This window comes from Arvicanthis niloticus, chromosome 6, assembly GCF_011762505.2.
Source record: "Arvicanthis niloticus isolate mArvNil1 chromosome 6, mArvNil1.pat.X, whole genome shotgun sequence".
NCBI lineage: Eukaryota > Metazoa > Chordata > Mammalia > Rodentia > Muridae > Arvicanthis > Arvicanthis niloticus.
The window spans coordinates 70,047,970-70,070,164 of NC_047663.1; the positions used below are offsets into that span (position 1 = coordinate 70,047,970).

The window sequence follows — 22,195 nt, forward strand, 5'->3', positions numbered from 1 at the left end:
CTCTGTAGCCTTTGAGATAGGAGCACCTGTGGGTCAATGTAGCCATCTTTCACTGAGAGAATGCTGGGGTGCTGCTTGTATTTATGGAGACTGCTTTCGATGATCTGTTACTTGTTTTCTGACTTTTTCAATGAGGGTTCACTAAGAAAGTTAGACCCCAATTTCCTAGGCATTTATGTATGTAAGGACTTAACTTTTGTTTTAAATATCTAGAATTGTGCCCATTTTGTAGAACTGGTAGAATTTAGAAGGGTCATTTGGTTCATTTTCTGTGTTCTATGTTTTGCAGAAGAACCCAGCTGATAAACTCTTTGCTTTCAGTGGCTTCTTCAATGTTCTCTTTGTCACTAGGATAAAAACGTTATGCTTTGAGTCATCTGAAATTTAATTTACTATGTGTAATAAAATAGTTCTGTGTTTGTTTCTCCTCCCCACCCCCACCCCTATCAGCTAATGAGTTATTCCTGTACCATGCTGTAACTTTGCCCTTAGCTTTATAAGGTCGTATGTTTTCATTCACCAGGTTCTCATGGGTAAAGGGGCGGCTTCAGGCCACCAAGTCCTTTCTCTGCTCTGGTACCAGAACCACAATGACTAACAACTGAAATGTGAGAATCTTGGGTAACTTTAAAAGGTTTCTTAACCAAATACAAGGTGTCTCCTGTCATTTCTTTCAGACTTCTGAGTCTCTCAGCAAAATTTGTTGTTTGGTTTAGTTTTACTTTATTCAGACACAGTCTCATTCTGTGATGCAGGCTGGCTTTGAACTTGCTGTGCAGCTCAAACAGGCCTTGAACTCTCAGTCTTCCTGTCTCAGTTTCCTGACTGCTGGTGTTACAAGCATGCACACCCACATCCCAACAAGAAAGTTCTTTCTCTGTTTAAGCAAGGCACATTATACAGATATATTTATTCTTTGTAACTCAAATGGGGATTTTTATATATTCCTAACATATGTGTGTATCTAAATTTAAAAAGCCTCCTATTGAGAAGTTTCTTTTTTAAAAAAATCTTCAGTTTGTCATATCATAGAACCTAAAAATATGAAAAAAATATTTTAAAATTAACAACTGGTCCTGACACCATTATACATTGTAGTATATACACATAAAGAAAGAATATTAACTCCACACACAGGAGTAGCAAGCCCCAGTATCAGGATGGAGACCCAGGATATGCACACAGAGGAACTCTGTCCTCTGTGGAGCATATCTGTTTATAAATCAGTCCTAAGACTTTTTGAATATGAAAATAATTTATAAAAGTCGCCTAACTTAATGATCTTGGCCATTAACAATGCCAGTCATCATAAGTAACTGTGTCCAGTTTATTTATTTGTTATCATCAAAAATACGAGTATGTTCACAGATGTCCTTTCCTTTCTAAAAATAAAGACGAGGCACCATATATGTTAACCCCTTTCATGTGGACAACTTTCAGTGGACTGTGTTCACTGCTGCTCTTGTTGCTAGCATGTGGCCTCTCAGCCGTTCCTGAAACACACAAGAAAAAGTCAGAATTGACTTAGTTTGGGGGGCACAGATGCCACTGTGGCTTATTGGGATTTTGGTTCCCCCACCTCTGTGGCTTATTGTTAAGGAATAATGTTTGATGAAAAGTAAAATGATGATTCTCTCAGATGGAAAAACACATGCAAACAAAAAACAGAAATGAAAAACCAGATTTTCCTGAAAGTTAAGTGATCAATGATTAAGTGATAATGATTCAGTAATTAATTGGGCCAATCCAAAAAAAGACACTTTAGGAGGAGTGAAACCAGCCTTTATAAGTTGGAAAGAATTATTCATTGAGGTTCCAGAAACACTATTGACATGTTAATATGAGTTATTTTTGTATCACTACTCACAGAGTTGTAAGGTGGCCCCAAAGCTAAGGCTTCAGAGACTCCATGGAATCGAAATCAAACAGCCCAGCAAGGTCTCGAGGCACATTCTTGCATCAGAGCATTTTCCCCTGTGTTCCTTCTGGCGCAGGGCTTTATGTCCCTACCATGGCTATTCATGATAGGATTGCTGTACAGGGGGCTATGTGCAATTAAAACTGTAAGGCAGGAGAGGAAGAAAGATGACGTAAAACAAATTGTAGTGCTGTGAGAACAAAATTTGAAAGCAGCATTGTAACAATAACAAAAATTCATGGTCAGCAAAGACCACCAACAATTTGTTAAATATAGTCATAATAAAAATATTAAGCCCCTGCAGGGGCAGGGTGACAAAAAATAAAGGCATACAAGGGCATGCCCAGACAAGTCCAAACTAGCCCAAGTGAGTAATGGGCTATCTGGTGTTTACTTTTCTCTCCCTCCCTTTTGGTGTCCTGGGCAACGAGTACTCACAGTTGCTGGCTTCATCAGGGTTTCCTCTCTTGGTATGTAGTCCTGCAGACATGGGCTGTGGCAAAAGCATACCTGTTGTCCATGCAGATGTTGGTCTTCTTGTCAGCCCCAAGTTCCAAGGTTGTTCTCTGCACCGATGATCTCAGGGGTAGGGAGTCAGTCCAGATGACATTTGTGTCCACCACAGTAGTGTTGGCTTGCCTCTGAGCAGCATGGAGAAAACTGCTTCCGTCTGAAAAGCAGGTTACCTCGGCTCCTGGCTGAAGTCAGTCTTTTATCCGTTGAATTCTTGTCAGTTAGTTGCAGCCCAGGAAGTGCTGTATCTGGATGTCCATCTTAGGGGGTATCTCCTCAACCAGACAGGGGATAGGAGCAGCCTAGGATGACCATAAATGAATGGGATACCCAGCCCATCTCTTAGTCCACCATTTTCGGGTAGTCCATAAATATATTTTGGCCCATTGGCCTGGAGGAGGACCCTGTCTATCTTAATCGCTGTCTTTACACAGAGCTAATATCTTCACCATCTGGGATGTTTTTCAAGGCCTGGGATTTCTTGTCCCTGGCTTCTATTTGTTAGGGCACTCTTGGACCTGAAGCTGGCTCCTTTATTTGCAATGTGCAAACTGGTCCTTTTTTAAAGGAGTTTCTTATCTCTCTTTGATTGGAGTCCCTCTTCTCTGCTTTCTGTAAATTCTTTCCCTGACACCTTTCTTTTTTTTTTTTCCTCTCTCTAGACTTTCTATCTTTTCCACTCTTTTCCTCTAGACTTTCACAGCAACTTACAGTAAACCTTTTATCTTTTAATCTCTTCTCTATTCCTTTCTTTTAGACTTTCCCGGCAACCTTTCTCTACTCCTTAACCTTCTCTCACTTGCTATTATCACCAATAATTTTAACCCTGTCTATGATCCCATCTATCTTATCTTTCTTTTCTTTTTCTCTTTTCCTTTTTCCCTGATATAGTATAGTATATTTCCTAAATCTTTCAATGACTTGTTTTGTAGTCTCTCTAGCCTCTGAAGCCTTGTCTATACTGACAGAGTCTCTAGCTCTCTCAAGATCTGTCAATGGAATCTGGCGTGGGCCTTTGAGTGTCCCTTACCTTCTGTAACCCACTGTTGACCACAGCCTGATCAATTGATGGGGTCCCCATGTCTGAGGGAACATTCTTTCGGTGTCCTCTCTTGTTCTTTACTCCTGAAGACTAGAACCTATAAGGGTCTTGTGGAAGAAAGGCTCTTATCTTATTTATTACTTTGATCACCTGTAAAAGCAGTAAATAGTCTTTTAGGACTCTGTACAGACTAATGTATCTGTGAGGCTGCATGACTGCTGTTCACATCACGCTAGAGACCACAATTTAATTCAGTCTGTAAACAGTACCTTGTCCATAGGTGTAATGTGAGCTCACCTCTGAAGCTCTAAGAAAGAAATTAAATCAGAACGAATATCATTTCACAGTAAGGACTATTACGATGTTAAAGATTTACACAGTATTAACAATTTTTAAAAGGCAACTTGAGTTACATTAGACACTCATTTGAATTAACTTTTGGCAAAAATAGAAACCTTGGTCATAGTTCTATAAAAACCTTTTAAAAGTTATTTTGGATTAGAATATTGTTTTAGAAGTGATTTACAACAAGAACAGGAAAGTAAACATTTTATATCTAACATATGAGCACAAGTCTTTATTACTTTTTTAATTTTATCTTGTCTGAACTCTCATCTTTGAACCAAATCTTAATGAAAGTCTCATATAAATAATGAAATTGTCTCAAACAGCAATGGCATTTTTTTTTTTTAAACGGAAGCCTATATATATATTTTTCTGACTCAGGACAACCTGTAACTTTTTAGCTGTAATTTAAGAAAAAAGCACTCTTTCACATATTAAACTGGGAAAAATCATTATCAACTTTTTTATTACAGAAGCCAAAAAACTGCTGGCCCCCTTTTTCTGCTTTCTGCTGGTGCCCTTCTGGCCACAGAGCAGGGCGAATTATCAGTTAGCTGTTGCACGCTGTTGCTGTGCTGGGGAACCATGAGTTGTCGCCCTCCAAGTGTGGGCTGGGCTCGGGCACCCTCCATGTGCTGTTACCTGGAGTATACCCTATATGCGGTAGGCGGGCTGTAGGAACACGAACCGCGATAGTCGCCCCTTATTAAAGGACCTGCCCGCCTTTCTGCAGCTGTATTTTTGTACCGGCAGCTTCATTCCTCTCTGCCAGCAATCATGTTACCTATTTTTAACTCAAGATGTTTAACACAGTAGATTAACAGCTAACACACAGATGATTTGCCAAGAAAAGACACACACATATAAAAAATAACACAAATAGCTCACCCTTCTCACGGGTGGTACATAAAACAAAGATAGCTCACCCCTGCCATGGGTGGCACAACAACAACAAAAAAACACAGATAGCTCACCCCCACACGCTCATCGATCACTCCCAGCCTGCACTGCTGCCCACACCTCAATTTATCATTGGTGGGAGGCTGGGAACTCGTCTCGCCTTTCAGACCGCAGTGGGCAGAAGACCTGCATGTGTGAGAACAAAATTTGAAAGCAGCATTGTAACAATAACAAAAATTCATGGTCAGCAAAGACCACCAACAATTTGTTAAATATAGTCATAATAAAAATATTAAGCCCCTGCAGGGGCAGGGTGACAAAAAATAAAGGCATACAAGGGCATGCCCAGACAAGTCCAAACTAGCCCAAGTGAGTAATGGGCTATTTGGTGTTTACTTTTCTCTCCCTCCCTTTTCTGGGAGGTCCGAGTTTCTGCAAGTTCTGCCAGTTCTGCAAGTTGCTGATGTTTGAAATATCCAATCATATGTAACCGCGCCAAATTTTCCCGCTCTCCCCAACCCCTACCGATAAATATCCCAAGTTCCCTGGGTCCAGGCTCGCAGAACCTCTATCTCCTGTGTGAGATATGTTCCAGCCCGAGGGCCCTCGTCATTAAACCTCCTCTGCAATTGCATCAAGAAGGTCTCTCGTGTGTCCTTGGGGCGTGCAGGTCCGGACTTGGGTGAGGGTCCCCTTGCGGGGGGGTCTTACAGAGGGTCCCCTTGCTGGAGGGGGGTCTTACAGTGCATAATATCACCTGATTCACTTACCGAAAGTGTAGTTTAGGGTAGGTCCAGTTTCAATATTACAATAAAACTGGAACCAATTTTCAAATAAGCTACTTATGATGTGCCTCAAGGTGTGTTAAAAAAAAAAAAAAAAAGAGTAAGTCCATTCCAAAATAGTGGTCAGGGTAGACATCAATCAAGTCGTGAATAAAAGCAACATTAATGAAGTAGTCTGTCCATTGGGAAAATAATTTAAAAAACCCAAAAACCCTTAGACAAACTAACCAAAGGAAAGGGAAACACCATCTAAGTTAATGAAATTAGAAATAAAGAAGAGGTGTTACAGAGCACATCAATGAAATCCATTGAATCATTGAAGAATATTTGAAAACCTATTCCAAAAGGTCTGGAAAATCTAGAAAAGATGGGTAAATTCCCAGACACATGCAGCCTACCAAAATTAAATCAAGAGACTCTAAGCAGCTTAAACAGTTCTGCGATGAGCAGTGAGACTGAAACTACCATAGTCCCCAGTAATGAGGCCAGGACTCGGTGCCAGAGTCTACCAGACCACCAAAGAAGAGAAACACCAATTTGACTGGAGTGTGTGGAGTCTCCGTGGAGCTTTAATTTGTATTTATTTCCTTGATGGCTAAGGATGTTGGGCACTTAAAAGTATTTATGAGCCACTTGTATCTCCTCTGAGAATTCCGTCCCATTAGAGAGAAGAACAAACCAAGAGGAGACAGGAAGGGGTAGGAAATGGGTGGAAAGAGGAGAAAAGCACAATCACATCTATGTATGAAATGTCAAAATAAGGCTTTTTTTAATGCCACTGGAAAAAAATTATTTAAATACAAGCGTGGTGAGAATTTTGATTTATCTTTTAAAAAACACAGAAATAGGATCATGCTTTCATTTTAATCACAGATGTGGGGCGGGGCATGGGGCTGCTTCGGATTGTCTACAACAGTTGATTCTGGTTGCCTCATGCTCTAGCAGGGGTGTGATTTTGCCAGCTGCAGATAGTCTCTGTGAGTGTGTGGTGTTTGGAATTCTGAAGACTTTTGAAAGGGTATGTAAATGCCCTGGAGCCCTGGGGGTTGTTGTGGTTGGTGAGTTGATGGTTGATGGTTGGTTGGTTACTGTTGGTTGCTGTGGTCACTGTCTGTTGAGTAGTCACGCACAAAGAAGAAAGGAGAAGATGGAGGAGGAAGAGGAGAAAGAAGAGGAGGTAGAGGAAGAAGAAAAGGAAGAGGAGGAGGAGGAGGAGGAAGAGGAGGAGGAGGAGGAGAAAGTAGATATCCTGACAGAGAAGATCAAACTTGCCCCCAAGAAACTCAATGCCCTAGTCAACAGGAAGCAGTTTAACAGTAACACTGCCCCTTTCCTTTCTATTCTTTTTTTCTAATATACAGTGTTAGGAGGGTTGAAAGGGTGGAAAGGAGATGGAGAATGTGAAAGAGAGAAGACCTCACAAAGCAGCAAAAAGACAGATACATACAAGTCAAAAGAGAATTAGGAGAAAACAGTCTAGGGCTTGGGAGACAGGTCCCTGGAGAAGAACATTTGCTGCCCTTGCAGAGGACCTGGGTTTGGTTCCCAGCACCCAGGTTGTGCATCTCACAGTAGTCTACCACTCTCAACTGTAGGGAATACAACACCCTCCTCTGGTCACCTCATGCTGCCCTAATTATGAACACACATTTATAAATTAAAAAAAAAATAAGCCTTTAAATAGCTGTTTTTCAAACAAACTTACTGCTTTCATTACAAGAGTCAATTTAAAAATGTGTTGAATGAATGACCAGGTAGATAATAAGACTTAGTCAGTGTAGAATCCAGAGGATGCCTAGAAACACAGGGGCATCTTGAGGTAGGTAGGCAAGAAGTCCTAGTGAATGTGGTTCATCGAATGTCTGGTGTCCTGCACTCCCTCCAGATACAACACCCTTCAGAGAAACTGAAGAAGCAGTTCAGGTTAATCTCAATAAGCAAATGAAAGGACAAAGTTTAATGAACCTGTCTTTGCTCAAGATTTAAAAATGCCTTAGACTCTTTTTAAGGCTTTATTTTTATTTTGTGAGTTTTTGGAAGACCCTGGGCACCCTTAGACCAGAGCAAGGCAAAGAAGAGGAGATTGTGAGGGTTCTTTGCGTACATTAAACTGACTCCCCAAAAGGCTTGCGTCTCTCCAACTCTGTGCAATAAGGCAGAGACTGGAGTCATCCAACAATGATTTTAAAGGTATCTGCAGGGCTGGAGAGGTGGCTCAGTGGTTAAGAGCACCAACTGCTCTTCCAAAGGTCCTGAGTTCAGTTCCCAGCAACCACATGGTGGCTCACAACCATCTGTAATGGGATCTGATGCCCTCTTCTGGTGCGTCTGAAGACAGTGACAGTGTGCTCAAATACATAAAATAAATAAATCCTTAAAGGTATCTGCAACTGTCCAGTTTTGGCAAAAATCTTGCTAAGGTAGTTTAGCCCGTTCCTTCATTCTTCCTATCTGATCTTCTTAATTATCGTCTACTTCTCCAAGTGATAGCTGATGCAAACGGCGCAAGAACGAGGTTAGGGCCCTTTAGCCAGAATCCCGCTGCCCCTCCTGTTTTTCCTTAGTCATCTTAATCTCACTTTGTTCTTCCCGCTATAAATTCCAAACGTCCTTCCTGTGAGCTTAGCTCCAGTTCACACTGAAGTCCCTTTTCTTCTAGTGTAAAATACCCTGAGTTACTAGTAAAAGTGCTTCTCCACTTTTACTACTCGGCTCTGTCTTTGACAAAGCTATTGCACATGCTGGGCCAGCACTCTACAGCTCCACAGTCCTCTCTGATAGCCTATCATGGAAAGGCACTTCATTGCGGCAAATGAAGAAAATAGGCGCGTGGGGGTGGGGGTGGGGGAGTAGACTCCGTCCTACCTGGGTCAAATGGGGCAGAAAAAAAAAAAAAAAAAAAAAAAAGCACGGGGTTACGCAACTGTTCTCAGGGCTTCCGGGAAGTCGGTAAACGGTTACCTCTGTAACAAGGCCCTGAGGACCCTGACCGACATCAGAGCTGCTTTGGCACTGGTGGCTCGTGTGGCTTTGCCTCCCAACCCTGGGCATTAAGGAGGGGTGCGACCAGAGCTTCCACCTGGATGACTCCCTGCCAACGGTTCTAACGCCACAACAGGTCTGCCAGACATTCATTTGCCCGTTTTTTTTTTTTTTTTTTTTTTTTTTTTTTTTGTATCCATTTCAGGTTTATTTTCTCTGAGAACTGTTAATTTTGAAAATCCCGAAAGAAACAAGGAAAAATAAACAGCAGAGGCTGTCACCAGACTAGGTATGCAAGGCGATTTTTCCCAGAAGGGAGCTCGAAGGTAGGAAGACTTCAGTGAGAGGTGCTGTCTGGAGGCAGAGGGGGCCAAGGAAGGTTTGAACCCACAACCCTTAAGTCTCCTGACAGGGACAGTTTTTATTTTTTATTTATTTTTATTTTTGATTTTTGATAGTCTGAGTCACCCTTTCAACTTTTCTTGAGGACTGCAGATACCACAAGGTTAATTTTCGGAAGAAGCCAGAGTCTTCTATCAAAGGATGCAGACTTCAAGGATGTTTGCTCGTCGGCTTTTTCGTAAAGAAGGTGTAGACACTGTTGCCAGCAATCAGCCAGCAATCACAGGACTCTAGAACTAAGATTACTAGAAACCAGTGAGCATGGACAGTGCTGAGGGTCCTCCAGCAATCAAAGTGTCCTCTTTGAGTCTAACCAAGCTGTGTGCCCTTCACTTTATCCTGTGATGTTTCCTCCACGTGATGGATCAGGGTTCTGGGGCTAATTGATCTTCCTTCATAAAAACACAGAAGTGACCCACAAAGCCTAATTGCAGAAGAGAATTCAGGGCCATTTTGTTTTTAAGGAATGCTTGATTTTCTGGGAAACTACAAAACTGGGGGGGGGGGGAGCTGTTCTCTTGTAATAAGAGTGAGGTGGGCAGGCTGGAAAAGTGCCGCCTCAATTCTTCCTTCCTCTCGGTGTCCAGGGAGGTATAACTGCTCTGAGGCCCCCGACCTGTGGCTTTTACCTGCAGCACCACTGCTCAGACCCCAGTCACCCTCTTGACATTTAGGCTTCTCACACTACTACCCTGTGTTCCAGAGACCTGGAGGGAAGCCAGCAATCTGTCCACTAGATGCTGGGCAGTGAACCCAGACTGATGGCACCCGTCTGCCCTCTCACCCTCGCTTTGGTCCAGGACTAATCCAGAGAGGAATGTGAGGACGCTGCTTTGGGTCCCCGAGGATAGAGGCAGAACTACCCCCCAAATCCCCGCATACATGGGCCCATGCTTTGTCTCCAGAATCACCTGTGAGAGTCTCCAACGCCCACCAGATTCCCTCTATCCCAGCTCGATCCCCAAACTCAGACTGGAACTTCATGAGCCCGTGAACCGAGGCTCTGCTGTTAACTACAGCCAAAGGCTTGGAGGCAAGGGCAGGAAAAGACGGGGGTGGGGTGGGGTGTCTGGGAAAGACATCAACCAACAGAAATGAAGCACAGTTGCAGCTCATAAGGCACTGCCATGAAGACAAGAAAACCAAAGCACAGACCTTCCCGTCCTCAGTCCTCAGGCTCCCAAGCAAGAGTCATCCTGACTGGTGGGACCCCATTCCCTTTGGCTTTTATATGGAATGCTGCGCTGTGGCCTCCCGACAGAATCTTCATCGCTCTTCAGACTCTTCCGGACTCTCTTCACCCATGTCACAGAGGAAAAAAAGTCAATACACAGAACCGCTCCCCCACCCCTGCTGTACCAGACGAAGGCACCCAGGCTCACTGGAAGCCAACCTTATCTGTCCTCTGGTTTATGGACTTTTCCGAGCGCTTCCATGGTGAAGCTCTATAGTCATTACTTCCTAACGTCCCTTCCCAGCAGAAGCATAGAATCTGAATTCTCTAGCCTCAAGCTAATGAGCTCTTTCCCTCAGTAAGCGAACGGTTACAGAATGCATCCTGTCCCCTCAGCGCGGTGGAAGATATCTCTTAGGTTCATTTCAGTTCGCAAATATACTGTGCTTAATTCAAGGGGCAGGGGACGCCTCTGTCATGAAGTTTATTTTTAAAGACTGTGTGTATATACATCCATGTGCGGGAGTGTGCACATGTGTAAGCAGTTGCACACAGCCATGCACAGGTGGAGAGGCTAGAAGAGGGTGCTGGGTGTCCTTCTCCACCACTTTCTGCCTATTCCTCTGAGGCAGAGCAAGTCGCAGTGATTCATCTCTGGCACACTCAGAGTGGGGTTTCAAACCTGCATGGGTATACAGCTTCTTATGCAGATGCTGAAATAAAAAAAAAAAATCTAGTCTTTGGGACTGGCATGGAGTGTTCTTAGCTACCAAGGCATCTTTCATCCCAATTTTTTTCCCATTTGGAGAGAGGAGTTCATGTCAAGCCTCAGACCAGCTGAGGAAGACCAGCTGTCTTCTTCTAAGTGCTTAAGTGACAGGTTTGTGTCACCACGCCCAGTTTATACAGTGCTGGGTTCAGAGCTCTGTGCATGTTACTGAGCTACACCCCAAGCCTTGCCATATGGTTTATACTGTGTGGACCCTGCACAGAGAGCCAAATACCAGGCAGTAGAAGTTGCCAACTCTAAGCAACCAATGAAATATTATACTTTGGGAAGAACCTACATGGTCAGATATATATATATATATATATATATATATATATATATATATATATATATATTTCCTGCTCTGAGTTCCTGCCTTGGCTTTCCTCTACAATTGACTATACTTTCTAAAGGTAAATCAAACCTTCCCCACCAAGTGTTTGTTCTGGTAGGTGTTTTTATTACAGCAACAAGAAACCAAAACAGGGCAAATGGCCTTATATTGCCCAATGACAGGCTATATACCAGATGAACATGAGCCAGTGAGTGAGGAATGTAGCCTGAGGCTGGCACAGGGATATCTGGAGTGCAGAAGGTATGGGTTTTCTAACCTGAAAAGCCAGGGTGTTTGCAGGTTAACATTCAAAACTCTTCTTTCTGGTCCAGGAGCAAAGGGAGGGTATGCCAACTATCGAAGATCCCAAGAAGAGCCTGGCCTACAGAAAGGAATAGGACAACACTGCCTTCTGGTGGTCACTATTTAGAACTGCACCAGGGGACACTAAAGCGCTTCACTTAGACATTGAGAAGTCTAATTATAGACCACACAACCAGCCGAGTGGCAAATATCCTACACACAACTAGATGTGACTAATATGTGAAACATCATGATATAATTATTACTATGAAGGAAACAATCTCACTGTAGAAGGAGAGAGTCATGTACAAAGATTCTCGAAAGAGTCAGGTAGACTTGGCCACTCTAACAGACCTCTCAGCAGGATCTGAACACTTAGGACAGGACAGCCCAATTTCTATCATGTCAAAATCTCTATTGTGTGACTTTTCCTGGAGAAGTATGAATTAATGTGTATTCACTCAATATAACAAACCAAAGAAACAATTCTGAAGTCTGGCTAAGAAAGCCAGTGAATTTACTAGGGTTTCTTATGGGAGCATAAGTGAGGGGTTACTCCAACTGGAGTACAGGTGACTCAAACGCAAAAAAGTCAACAAAAATTCTAGCTTGGTGTAGATGACACATCATGAAAGTGGTGGGGCGGGGGCAGGGGACCTCCCTGTACAATTTGCCGAAGAATCACCTCTCCCACCAGCTGTCCACTGCTTTTATAACTTGGGGAAGGTAAATCCTCCAACCCTAAGCTCCTTACGTTTCATTAGCTCCTTAGCCTTGAAAGTTTCCTTAAATTCCTGCATCTTATGAACCTGCTCCTCCTCCTGAAGGAAGAACACAACATTCTAACCTTTACCCTCTGCCAAGTCTGGAAGGAGATGAGAGGTCTGCCTATTTTCCTCTGTCTAAGACTGAGCTCTGGGCCACTGTGCTGCTTCTGTCACTTGGTTATGAGTCTCTGCAGCCATGATGAAAGGCTTCACTCCAGGACTGAAATTGACAATAGTAGTGATTTATGGTCATAAACACAAATATTTAGAAAGGAAATCGACAGGTACATCCCATCACTTAACAAAACAATAACAGTTGCTTCCCCAATAGGACCTGTGACATCCTCATCCATGGGCTTGAAGACCCCCATACTCGGGAGACCCTTCCTCAAGCCTCCGGAATCGCGACCACCCAAAGATCACAAGAAACCATACCTGGATGCAATCAGCAGAGGTTTATTAGGGAAAGAGCTGGCAGCCAGCGGTCTGACCAGGTACTCGCGCTGGAGTCAAGGTCCGACCCCCTCGGCCAGTCCTTGGAGGGTTTTAAAGGGAAAAACCACAAACCAGGGGAGTGGGATGGGGTTGTTAAAGATACAAAACATGAAAACAGTGGAACAATTCAGAGGTACTCACTCTAAATGATTAGTGTCATGTGGAAATCGCCCTGCATTCTTCTCAAAAATGTGGTTTTTACCATGCCATTGTGCCCTATCCGGCCATTTCAGATTGCTATCTTTACTTTTTCCGGCTATAGGGCTAGGGCCCCACCTAGGTGGTAGCATCTTTATCTGTAATCAGGAATGCCTTCCTGCCTTGGGCGAGGCTTGAGGAATGTAATCCAGCAAGTGTCCTTCACCTGGAATGTGAAGGCCTGAAATCTTATTTTCAGTTCTGTAAGGCAAAAAATCTACACATATTTCATAAAATGGCCTTTATAATTTTTCACTCTACAGGCTTTGCCTTATGGTATCAGAAGGGAATGAGCCGCTAGGGAGTGGGCCCTAACCAAACAGGAGTTAGGTGCACCGATAACAGTAGTGCCACTCCTTCATGAGCAGACGATTTCTGCCTGGTGTGTTTGTGGTGCGAGCAGGACTGTCCATGCTAGTTCTTCCTGAGAACCTTGCATAATGTCTTCTACAGTTATAAAAGTCACCCAGCAAAAAGGGAACTTTCTGCTTCATCTCAGCCTGACTTCTCAATATCCTGACACCAAAGTATATAGTGTCTTTAGCAGTAGAGACCATCTAGTTCTGACATGCAACCAGCAGCGATGGTAACAGGCTTTATAGTTTATGGCCAAGAGATTATAGGGGAGTATTTGCGGGGGAGGGGTGGCAGCACATGTCTTTAATCCCAACACTCTTGAGGAGTAAAATAAGCAGGTCTCTGAGTTTGTTACTGGCCTGGTCTCCATAGTGAGTTCCAGTCCAGCCAGGGTTACATAGTGAGACTCTGTCTCTTGAAAAAAAAAAATGTAGGGAAGTAACTGAGTCCTGGCATCAGGATCTTCATCCGACAATTACGCCTCCTGAGTGCCTTCCTTTAAACTCCTGAAATGTCATCTTTGCTGTTCTTTAAGATGCTTTTCCAAACTTATAAAGCCTTCAAAGGTTATATATATATATATATATATATATATATATATATATATATATATATATCAAAAAGAAACCGATCTTGCAGAAGATAGGTAAATCCAGGAAGGCCCCAGCACTATTCTAAGCAATCACAATTGTTCTTAGACAGCTCTGGGGCAGGGGCTGAGGACGTCAGGAAGGACCAATACACCATGGCAGGACCACATCAGGTCTATCAATTGTCTCATCAGAAGAGCAGCATTGTGTACAGTGAGATGTTTGGGAGACGCTGGTCTAGCCCTCTGTGATACATTGACATTTCCTGAAGCTGTTCATCCTGGGTGTGGCTGCCGCTCCTGTGGGGCCATTGAACGTCTTCGCATCTCTGAGACTCCGTGAGGAGCTAGCACGGCTCTGCCTGAATAAGGCCGAAGTAGCAGAGTTTTCCTAGTTCGATTTCGATCACTGGTAAACACTGTGACTGAGAGCAACTTGGGGAGAAAAGAGTTTGTCTTACACATCCTGAGCAGAGCCACCACTTAGGGAAGCCAATGCAAAGCCTGGATGCAGGAACTGAAGCAGAGACTATGGAGAAATCCTGTCTTCTTCCCGCCTTGCTCCACACAGCTTGCTCAGCCTGCTGCTTACACAACCCAGGACCACCCGCCTAAGGATGGCATTGCTCAGAGAGGGCCAGTCCAGCCATGTCATCAACCAAGAAAATGGCCCACGGGCTTGTGTACAGGCCGTCTGATGAGCCATTGTCTCAGCTGAGGCTCCTTCTTCCTAGACCCTAGCTTGTGTTCAAGATGAAAAACAAAAACAAAACAAAAAATAACTGGAACAAAAGCCATCCTATTGCCTGCCACGGCGGCCTCTGGAGCTGAGCTGTTGTGATAGGTTCCAGACCCTTACCTGTCTATCATACTGTTGGAAGAGGAAGCTGGTTATTATCAAACTATATTGTATTCATATATGGAGTTTCCAAAGAATAAATGAATAAGAAGAAAGGAACTCAGGGACCACCAATACCAGAAGAATAAACTCAGAGACTGATGTAGCTCTTGATTTTACAATCATCCAAATGCCAGATAGCTCGTGTGTAGCTTAGATTTTTAAAATCTTATTTTTAATAAGGGTTTTTAAAAATGTTTTTAACCTCTCTTCTAGTCCACCACCCACCAGAGGTAGTGGAAAAGAAAGGTTATTAGGATACAGGGGAGATGGACCTGTTTAGAAATTGGTCTTTAGAGCGAATCTAGTCTGTGTTGTCAGGAAATCAGTAGTTTAGTTCATGGAAATCAGCAGCAGCTCGACCCACTCACAAATATATCATGAATATACAAGCAGTCCAGCTTACCAGTGTTGGAACGGCAAACATGGATCAGCGGCAACCCAGCAGACACAGCCAGGGGTCTCCGCCTAATCTGCAGGAGTCAGCCATAGGGACCAGAACCAACAGGGATGCATGGAGTGAGCATCAGTGAAGACAGAGATGTGAGACTGTAGAAACTTAAAATTAATTTAAAAGCTCTGATTTTTGGTTTTTAAACTCAAACATTAACTTCCCCCCAGGGACACATCCTGGGAGGAGCACATTTCAAAGGCTCAACAAACATTCCAGAGGAAAGGGCCCAAGGTAGGAGTCTATGAGCCCTTAACACAGTAAAAGCTGAGTAAACAGAAGCCACTTAAGCTGAAAATTTTGACATCATTAATCTATTAGTAGGGAAATACAGATGTCAAATTTAAGATGAGTGGTCATGATCAACTGTATCTGTCTGACTCAGTGTTGTTTTTAAAACAAAATCCCAAATGGTCGATTTACCAAATGAAGACTTGGGTCCAGATGCTTCCAAGGTGAAAGGCTGCTACCTCAGAGGGGCAGGGAACTGACCCAGCCAACCTTCCTGCATCATCAGCATCCCAGAAGAAAAAGGCTCCTTTGTGCTGTTAAATACCCTTCAACTCAAAGACCCTCCTTTCTCTTTCCTGGGTGGTTCAGATAAGGGACAGCTTTGAGCTGACCAGCTCAGCTGCCACCCAGGCCCAGATCCAGGGCTCTTAGTTGGCCCACCCTAAAATCTGTATCAGTGTGAATTGTTGGGGCACATGAAAGGGTCAGCCCTGCTGATCCAAAGCTTCAGGCTCTCCATCACACAGGGCAACAACAGGATAACTGGGAGGAGTCCCAGTGAGGATCTAATATTGATGATGTCACAGAAGCTGAGATCTTGAACCAGACCAACGAGTCATTGCAGTAAATATTTGCAAGTGAAGATGTGTGGACAGACAGATAGACTATGGGACACACTGTGACATATTACAGATTCCACAATGATATTTTCTATGCCGTGTGTGTGTGTGTGTGTGTGTGTGTGTGTGTGTGTGTGTTTTGGGGGCAGATAGATATGAGGGGATGGGGAGATGAGCAGGAAGGACTAGGGTGCATGATATGAAACTCACAAAGAATCAATAAAAAGTTTTTAAAAGGAGGTCGGGGTTTCAATAGCCCAGAGGGATCTGCTGTCTCTCAAATGCCAACTTAGAATGAGGTAGCCAACTGGCCAGCCTCAGGTGCACCCAAAATACAGCTAGCTTTAGTTGGACAATAGTGGACTTGGTCTTTTCTCCTCTAGAATCTCAGAGAATATCTCTCTCTCTCTCTCTCTCTCTCTCTCTCTCTCTCTCTCTCTCTCTCTGTGAGTGTGTGTGTGTGTGTGTGTGTGTGTTACATTGTACTCAGACAAGAGGTTGGTACCAGATGTCTTCATCTATAATTAATTCTCCATCCATTCATTCATTCATTTTTATTTTAAATCCCGGAGCCCCAGGTTTCAGGTAGCCAGCCCTTCTTTTGCTTTTTCCTGTAACACCCTCTGAGTCTAAATCAATATATAATTATTCCCACAGCTCACTGTCTACTCTTTATCCTGCTAAAAACCACCGCTTACCAAGTGACGTCCCTTTTGTTCTTTGATTTATTTCGAAAGGCTTACACAATATGATTTCAATGAGTAACTGCGAGAGAAATGGGTCTGTTTCCGGCCACTGTCGGCTGGCCTTACCACCATCCACACAAATGGAATTACAGTGCACTCCACATTTAAGATTTCACAGAGCTGGTGAACCCAGGGCCTTTGGGGGTTTGGGGGGGTGAGGTGTGGCTCTCCACTGCAGCTGCGCACCAGAGCTGTCAACTTTATATCCCAGAATCCCTGAGTCCTGGGGTAAACTACATTTCCCAGAGGCCTCTGCGTCAGCCATCCTCATACCCTCCCCAGCCCCGCCCCCTGTGAGCTTCATCAGGCCGCGGAGTGTCTGTGGCGCGATTCGCTGCTCCGGGCTAGCTCCCCGGTCTGAGTCTCCATGCGTGGTGACTGCGAGCTTTCATGAGGCGTGGCGGGAGCTGGGGGGAGGTGAGCCGCCAGGCTGGAGGACACGGAGGCCTGTGGCGACTCCAGCATGGGCCGTCGTGAGCCACTGGTCCCCTTTCTGGAGTTTTCTCTGGGGATTTGGAAATTGACCCCTTGACAGCAGCAGAGCATGTGGGTGGGCAGCACACGGAGTGGGCCTGTGGTCAGATCTGAACGGATGGAAAACGTTTGTGTCCCCACTGTGGCTGCACTCTGGTCTCAGTTTCCTGATCTGAAGGGGTCTGGCAATGCCAGCTGAGCTGTGGTGAACAGCATAGAATGATGCCTGACTCACGGAGGCATAGTGAGTCTCCTCAGTGATAGAGTCCAGTGTCTCCTGAGTCTTGTTTCTGGAAATCCAGAGACCAGAAGAGTGGTGACTTCTCAATTCTCTGATGCCCACTCCCAGTTCCCGCTTTCCACTCTGGAAGCAGAAGTGGCAGGCTCAGCTGGTGGAACACATTTGGAGATGCGGCTTCTGAGGGGGTGCGAAGCAATCTTTCCATTCTTCTTCTCTCAGATCACTTTTTTGGACACTGTACCCATCTTTGAGAAAAGCCCAGAAAGAGACCATGGCTCCAGAGAAAAGGGAAGGGAAGTCTCAGGTGAGCGCATTGCCGTCTCAGTTCGTAGAAGGGGTATTTTGTATGGTTTTGGTTTTCCTCCCAGACTGAAGTTCTCCAGCCAGTATACCCCTCACCAGGGTTTGGTGCCATGGGGGAGTTGGGTGTAGAGAGCACACTGCACACTCACGGTAACTTGCGTTGCTGTTGGCTGATCCCAGTGTGTTGTGCTCACTAAATTGACAGTGACAGGCAGATGCCCTTTACCACTCGGGACACACCTGGGGGAAGTCCTTTCTGGTTTGCTTCCTTCGTGTTTATTTTTCTCATCCTTCACCAGGATTGCTCATCTATTTCTTTTTTGCTCTTGAGAATGCTTGTGTCGCTCCTCCAGCCTCCTCCCACGCACGCTTCTTCTTTACTCTATGGACCCTAGGTTTCTATTGTACCATTCTTGTGAAAACTAGTCTTGATCTGCTATTTGGAGGTTCGGGGATATAGATAGAGATGTGAGGTGAGCTGCTGCATGGACAAGAGAAAAGCCATACTGCAGGGGACACAGTGTCAGAAGCCTAACTCTGAAAGCAAGGAGACAAGTTCCCAAGAAGCCATGAAGAGGGTTTTGTGGGATATTTTGGCTGAAAATGAGTAAGCACAGTGGTCAGGAAGTGGGATGCCCAAGACGGTTGAATTTAACCTATCCCCTCTGTTACCATCTGTGGGCCTTGAACAAGTAAGTCTCACTTCTGTGTCTCAGTTTCCTTACCAATCAAATCAAAATAACAACCCTGTCTCCTTCTAGGATAAGCCAGGTTATCTTTGGACCCATTCGGGGCTGAGATTTGGGCAGCTCCATTTTTGTAAGGCTTTACATTCCATCCAGGAGAGTCAAGTTGTGTTCATGCCTTGAACCTTCATCCCTGTGTGTGTGTGTGTGTGTGTGTGTGTGTGTGTGTGTGTGTGTGTGTGTGTGAACCGTCTCCTGTATCTGCTCTCCATGGGCCAATATCACAGTTAAAAAAAAAAAAAAAAAAAAAAAAAAAAAAAAAAAGCCTCAGTGTCCAGAAGTTTAAGATCAGAGGAGGTTCAGTGTTTATGGTGGAAATCTTCAATTATGCTAACCTCACATTCTTGTCTCCCGAGTGAGCACTGGAGCAGGAGATAGTGTATGGGCCTAGCAGCCCAGCTACACGGCTTTTTGTTGTTGTTGAAATGATGTTATGCATATGCCCGTGTGCTGATTAGATCAGAAAATCTTTAAAGCAAAGATCATCTTTTGTATTCTCTTCATAGTAAATCACTTTTCCCATAGGCATTGCATGCATGTGAAAATGAAGAGTAAAGGACCTTGCTGGACATGGTGGTGCATGCCTTTAATGCCAGTACCAGGGAGACAGAGGCAGGTAGATCTCTGTGAGTTTGGGGGCTAGACTGGTCTACCATATCAAGTTCCAGGCCATCCAGAGCTACGTAGATTGTCTCAAAAACCAAATCAAAACAAAGAACCCAGAGACCCTTTAGAACTTCTAATTACCACGATGTGCACTTTTGGCCATAAGCCCTGTACACAAAGCCAGGCTCCTACTCACTGCTGTTCTTTGTGTGTCTGTCACCGGTTGAATTGATGACTAAGTGGTAGGATGACCTAGTCTCTTCAGAACCCTCAGTGACCTCATCTTATGGTGGCCTATCACCTTCCACTGTATGAGCCTGCTGAGATGGAACGGTTTTTCCTTGCAGGTGTCAGTGACATTTGAAGATGTGGCCGTGCTCTTTACTCGGGATGAGTGGAAGAAGCTGGATCCCTCTCAGAGAAGCCTGTACCGTGAGGTGATGCTGGAGAACTACAGCAACCTGGCCTCACTGGGTAAGGAGCTCCCTGTGGGCATAGATTCAGAAGTGACACCTTAACACCTCCTTCCCTGAAGGAAGACTATGGTCATTAAAACACCCTAGCTGGGGTTTGCTGTAGGGCTGTACAAACCAGATCTCTATTAAATACTGAAACTTTTTTCCACTTCCAGGTGTCTAAAAGCCCCAAATAGGAGAACGTAGGGGGTTGATATTAATACTGTCCCCCACTGTCTGTAACATGACAGTAGAAATCCCCTCAGGGTTGAGGTGTTTTCAAGTTATGTTTATTCTGTGTTGCCTGTAAACAAAGATTTCCCTCAGCTCCCCTCTCCTATCTGTTTCTTGCCTTTCCCACTTCTTTTTCTAGTCAAATGCTGTACACACTAGCCTTGAAAAGAAATAAAATGTTTTCTCGATTTAAACAATCTGTTTAACACCTAGTCCTTTTCACAGATAGCTGTCTGCAAGTTTTTATTTTGTCTGCACACCCAACAGCCTTTTTCTAGTATGCTAAGGCTGCCTGTCTATCCAGAATTTCTATAATGTGCAATCAGTTCTCCCAGTCCTGTCCTATGAGTTACTTGGCCTCTGCCTGACATACCCTGTCACATGACAGGGAGCAGCTTAATTACACAGTAGAAGTATAGCTGGGTTTCTCACACATTTCAAATGCTTGTCCACGTTAAAACAAGACCAACTTTTTTTATTGTTGTGGCTAATTTTGTTTGCAACCAGGATTTCCATTTACCAAACCAAAGATGATCTCCGTGTTGCAGCAAGGAGAAGAACCCTGGAAAGTAGAGAAAGAAAGTCATGGATACTCCTCTCTTGGTAAGTGGGTAGCCCTGAGATACTCCGGAATCTCTGCAAAATATGAATGGAGGGTAGCCTGGGTACCTGGTGCCTGGAGACTGACCTAGAGCAGCAGGTTGTTTTTCAGTGGCAGGAATCCTGAGGGGAAGGACCAAGGGAGGAGAAGGTAAAGGAAATAGGAAGGCTGGGGTCAGAGATGTCTTATCTCAAGCAAATTTATTAAGAAGTACAGCATCTTGTTGTGAACCTCACTGCCCCACGTTGGGTGCCAAAAATGTTGAAGACCTTTCTGCCCCACGTTTGGGGGCCAAAAATGTTGCAGCCTGAGCTACCCCACATTTGGGGGGCCAAACTATCTTAGACCACTCTATCAATATTGGAACCCACACTGCCAAAAGCCTTGAGGGCTAAGTTGTCTGAGCCTGCACTGCCCCAGGCTGCTCCGGTCCGAGGGTGGGGGTTCTGCAAGAGAGAGAGTGAGGACAGACTGGAAGAATGGAGACCAGACAGAGTGTGAGTCAATCCTGTTTATTCTTCAGTCTCTCTTCTTCTCTCCAAGTCCCTAGTTCCTAGTACCAAGTCTCAGGTCCTAATTCCTAGTTCTAGTTGCTAGTCTCTTTCCTAGTTCCAGGTTCTTTCTCCAAGTGTCTAGTCCAAGTGTCTAATAGTTAATTCCAAGTTCTTCCTCTAAGTGCCAAGTGCCTAATACCTGATAAGTTCTTCTGTCTGCCTCTCGCCCTTTATATGTCTCACTTCTAAGCCACGCCTCTAAATCACACCCTTAAGTCTTATCTCTAAATCTGATCTCTAAGTCACGCTCTTAAGTCACACACCTTTAAGTCTCACACACCCAAGGGAAAATCCTGGGTATCTAAAACAAGATGTTATCAGAGTGTGCTCAGTTGTTGTAGGCTATTGTACTCAAGTCTCTTGTCAGGGTACATGGCTCAAGATGGCTGCAAGGATCATAGCCGCCTTCTGTGGGCTTCCCACAGCATCTTATGTACTGTTTGTGGGGAATGTTGAAGTAATTATTTTAAAAAGCATTTTCTTTGGCTGACTATCTAAGCTGCAGTGGCTCTGCCTAGCTCAGTGCCGTGTTCCATGGCTGGAGGCCACGTGCACACTGCAGCTAGAAACGACCAGCCAGAAACACCAGCCCTGCCACCCACAAGATGCCAGCGTGGGAGATGGCCCTGCCACTCTCTAACCCACTGAACAACCAGTACCATCCCCAGCACCTCCTGGAAATGAGGCATCATATTCTTTAATCGCTTCCTGATGTCATGGCGTGAATAGATCTTTGAGGACCCTAAGAACATTGGGATATTGGCCAAGTCCTGGGAGAGCTGGCTGTTTCATGTACTGTCCAGGCTCTGAGGGACCATCTGGGACTAGGATGGTGTGTGGGGTTTAACTGAAGCCCTGGCTGAAGCAGTCTGGGTGCTGGATCACCTAAGACTAATTGCTTTGCCCTCGTTGGTGTCTAGTCCTTTTGTTCTGAAGATTCACAAACTTTTAGGAACATTTAGTTAACATGTGTAGAATGTGTGGTATGCACAGATCAGCTGAAGATGATTCTCTGCTCTGTGTCTGAGCAGGTGAAAAGCATCAGTCAATCTTTTTAAGTTCATTTGGATCTGATAACCAAACCATAATATAAATCTCCATGCCATATGAAAGAATTGCATGAAATAATTAATTATGAAGAACAAGTAGTCAGAAAGACTCC

General features: G+C 44.4%; 1 protein-coding gene across 4 annotated transcripts in view; it reads left to right on the top strand.

Moving 5' to 3' along the window:
• Positions 1-17,109: 17,109 nt before the first annotated feature.
• Positions 17,110-22,195, top strand: part of LOC117710171 (zinc finger protein 354B) — a 36,275-nt gene continuing 31,189 nt past the window's right edge. For 2 of the 4 annotated variants that reach the window (XM_076936912.1, XM_034504842.2), the window contains exons 1-4: positions 17,111-17,236; positions 17,754-17,838; positions 19,537-19,663; positions 20,386-20,481. In XM_076936912.1, the coding sequence (XP_076793027.1) occupies positions 17,806-17,838; positions 19,537-19,663; positions 20,386-20,481 (256 nt within the window). In that variant the 5' untranslated portion in view covers positions 17,111-17,236; positions 17,754-17,805. Of the gene's footprint in view, positions 17,839-19,536; positions 19,664-20,385; positions 20,482-22,195 lie in introns of all 4 variants that reach the window. The other 2 variants (XM_034504843.2, XM_076936902.1) reach the window with 2 other exon arrangements.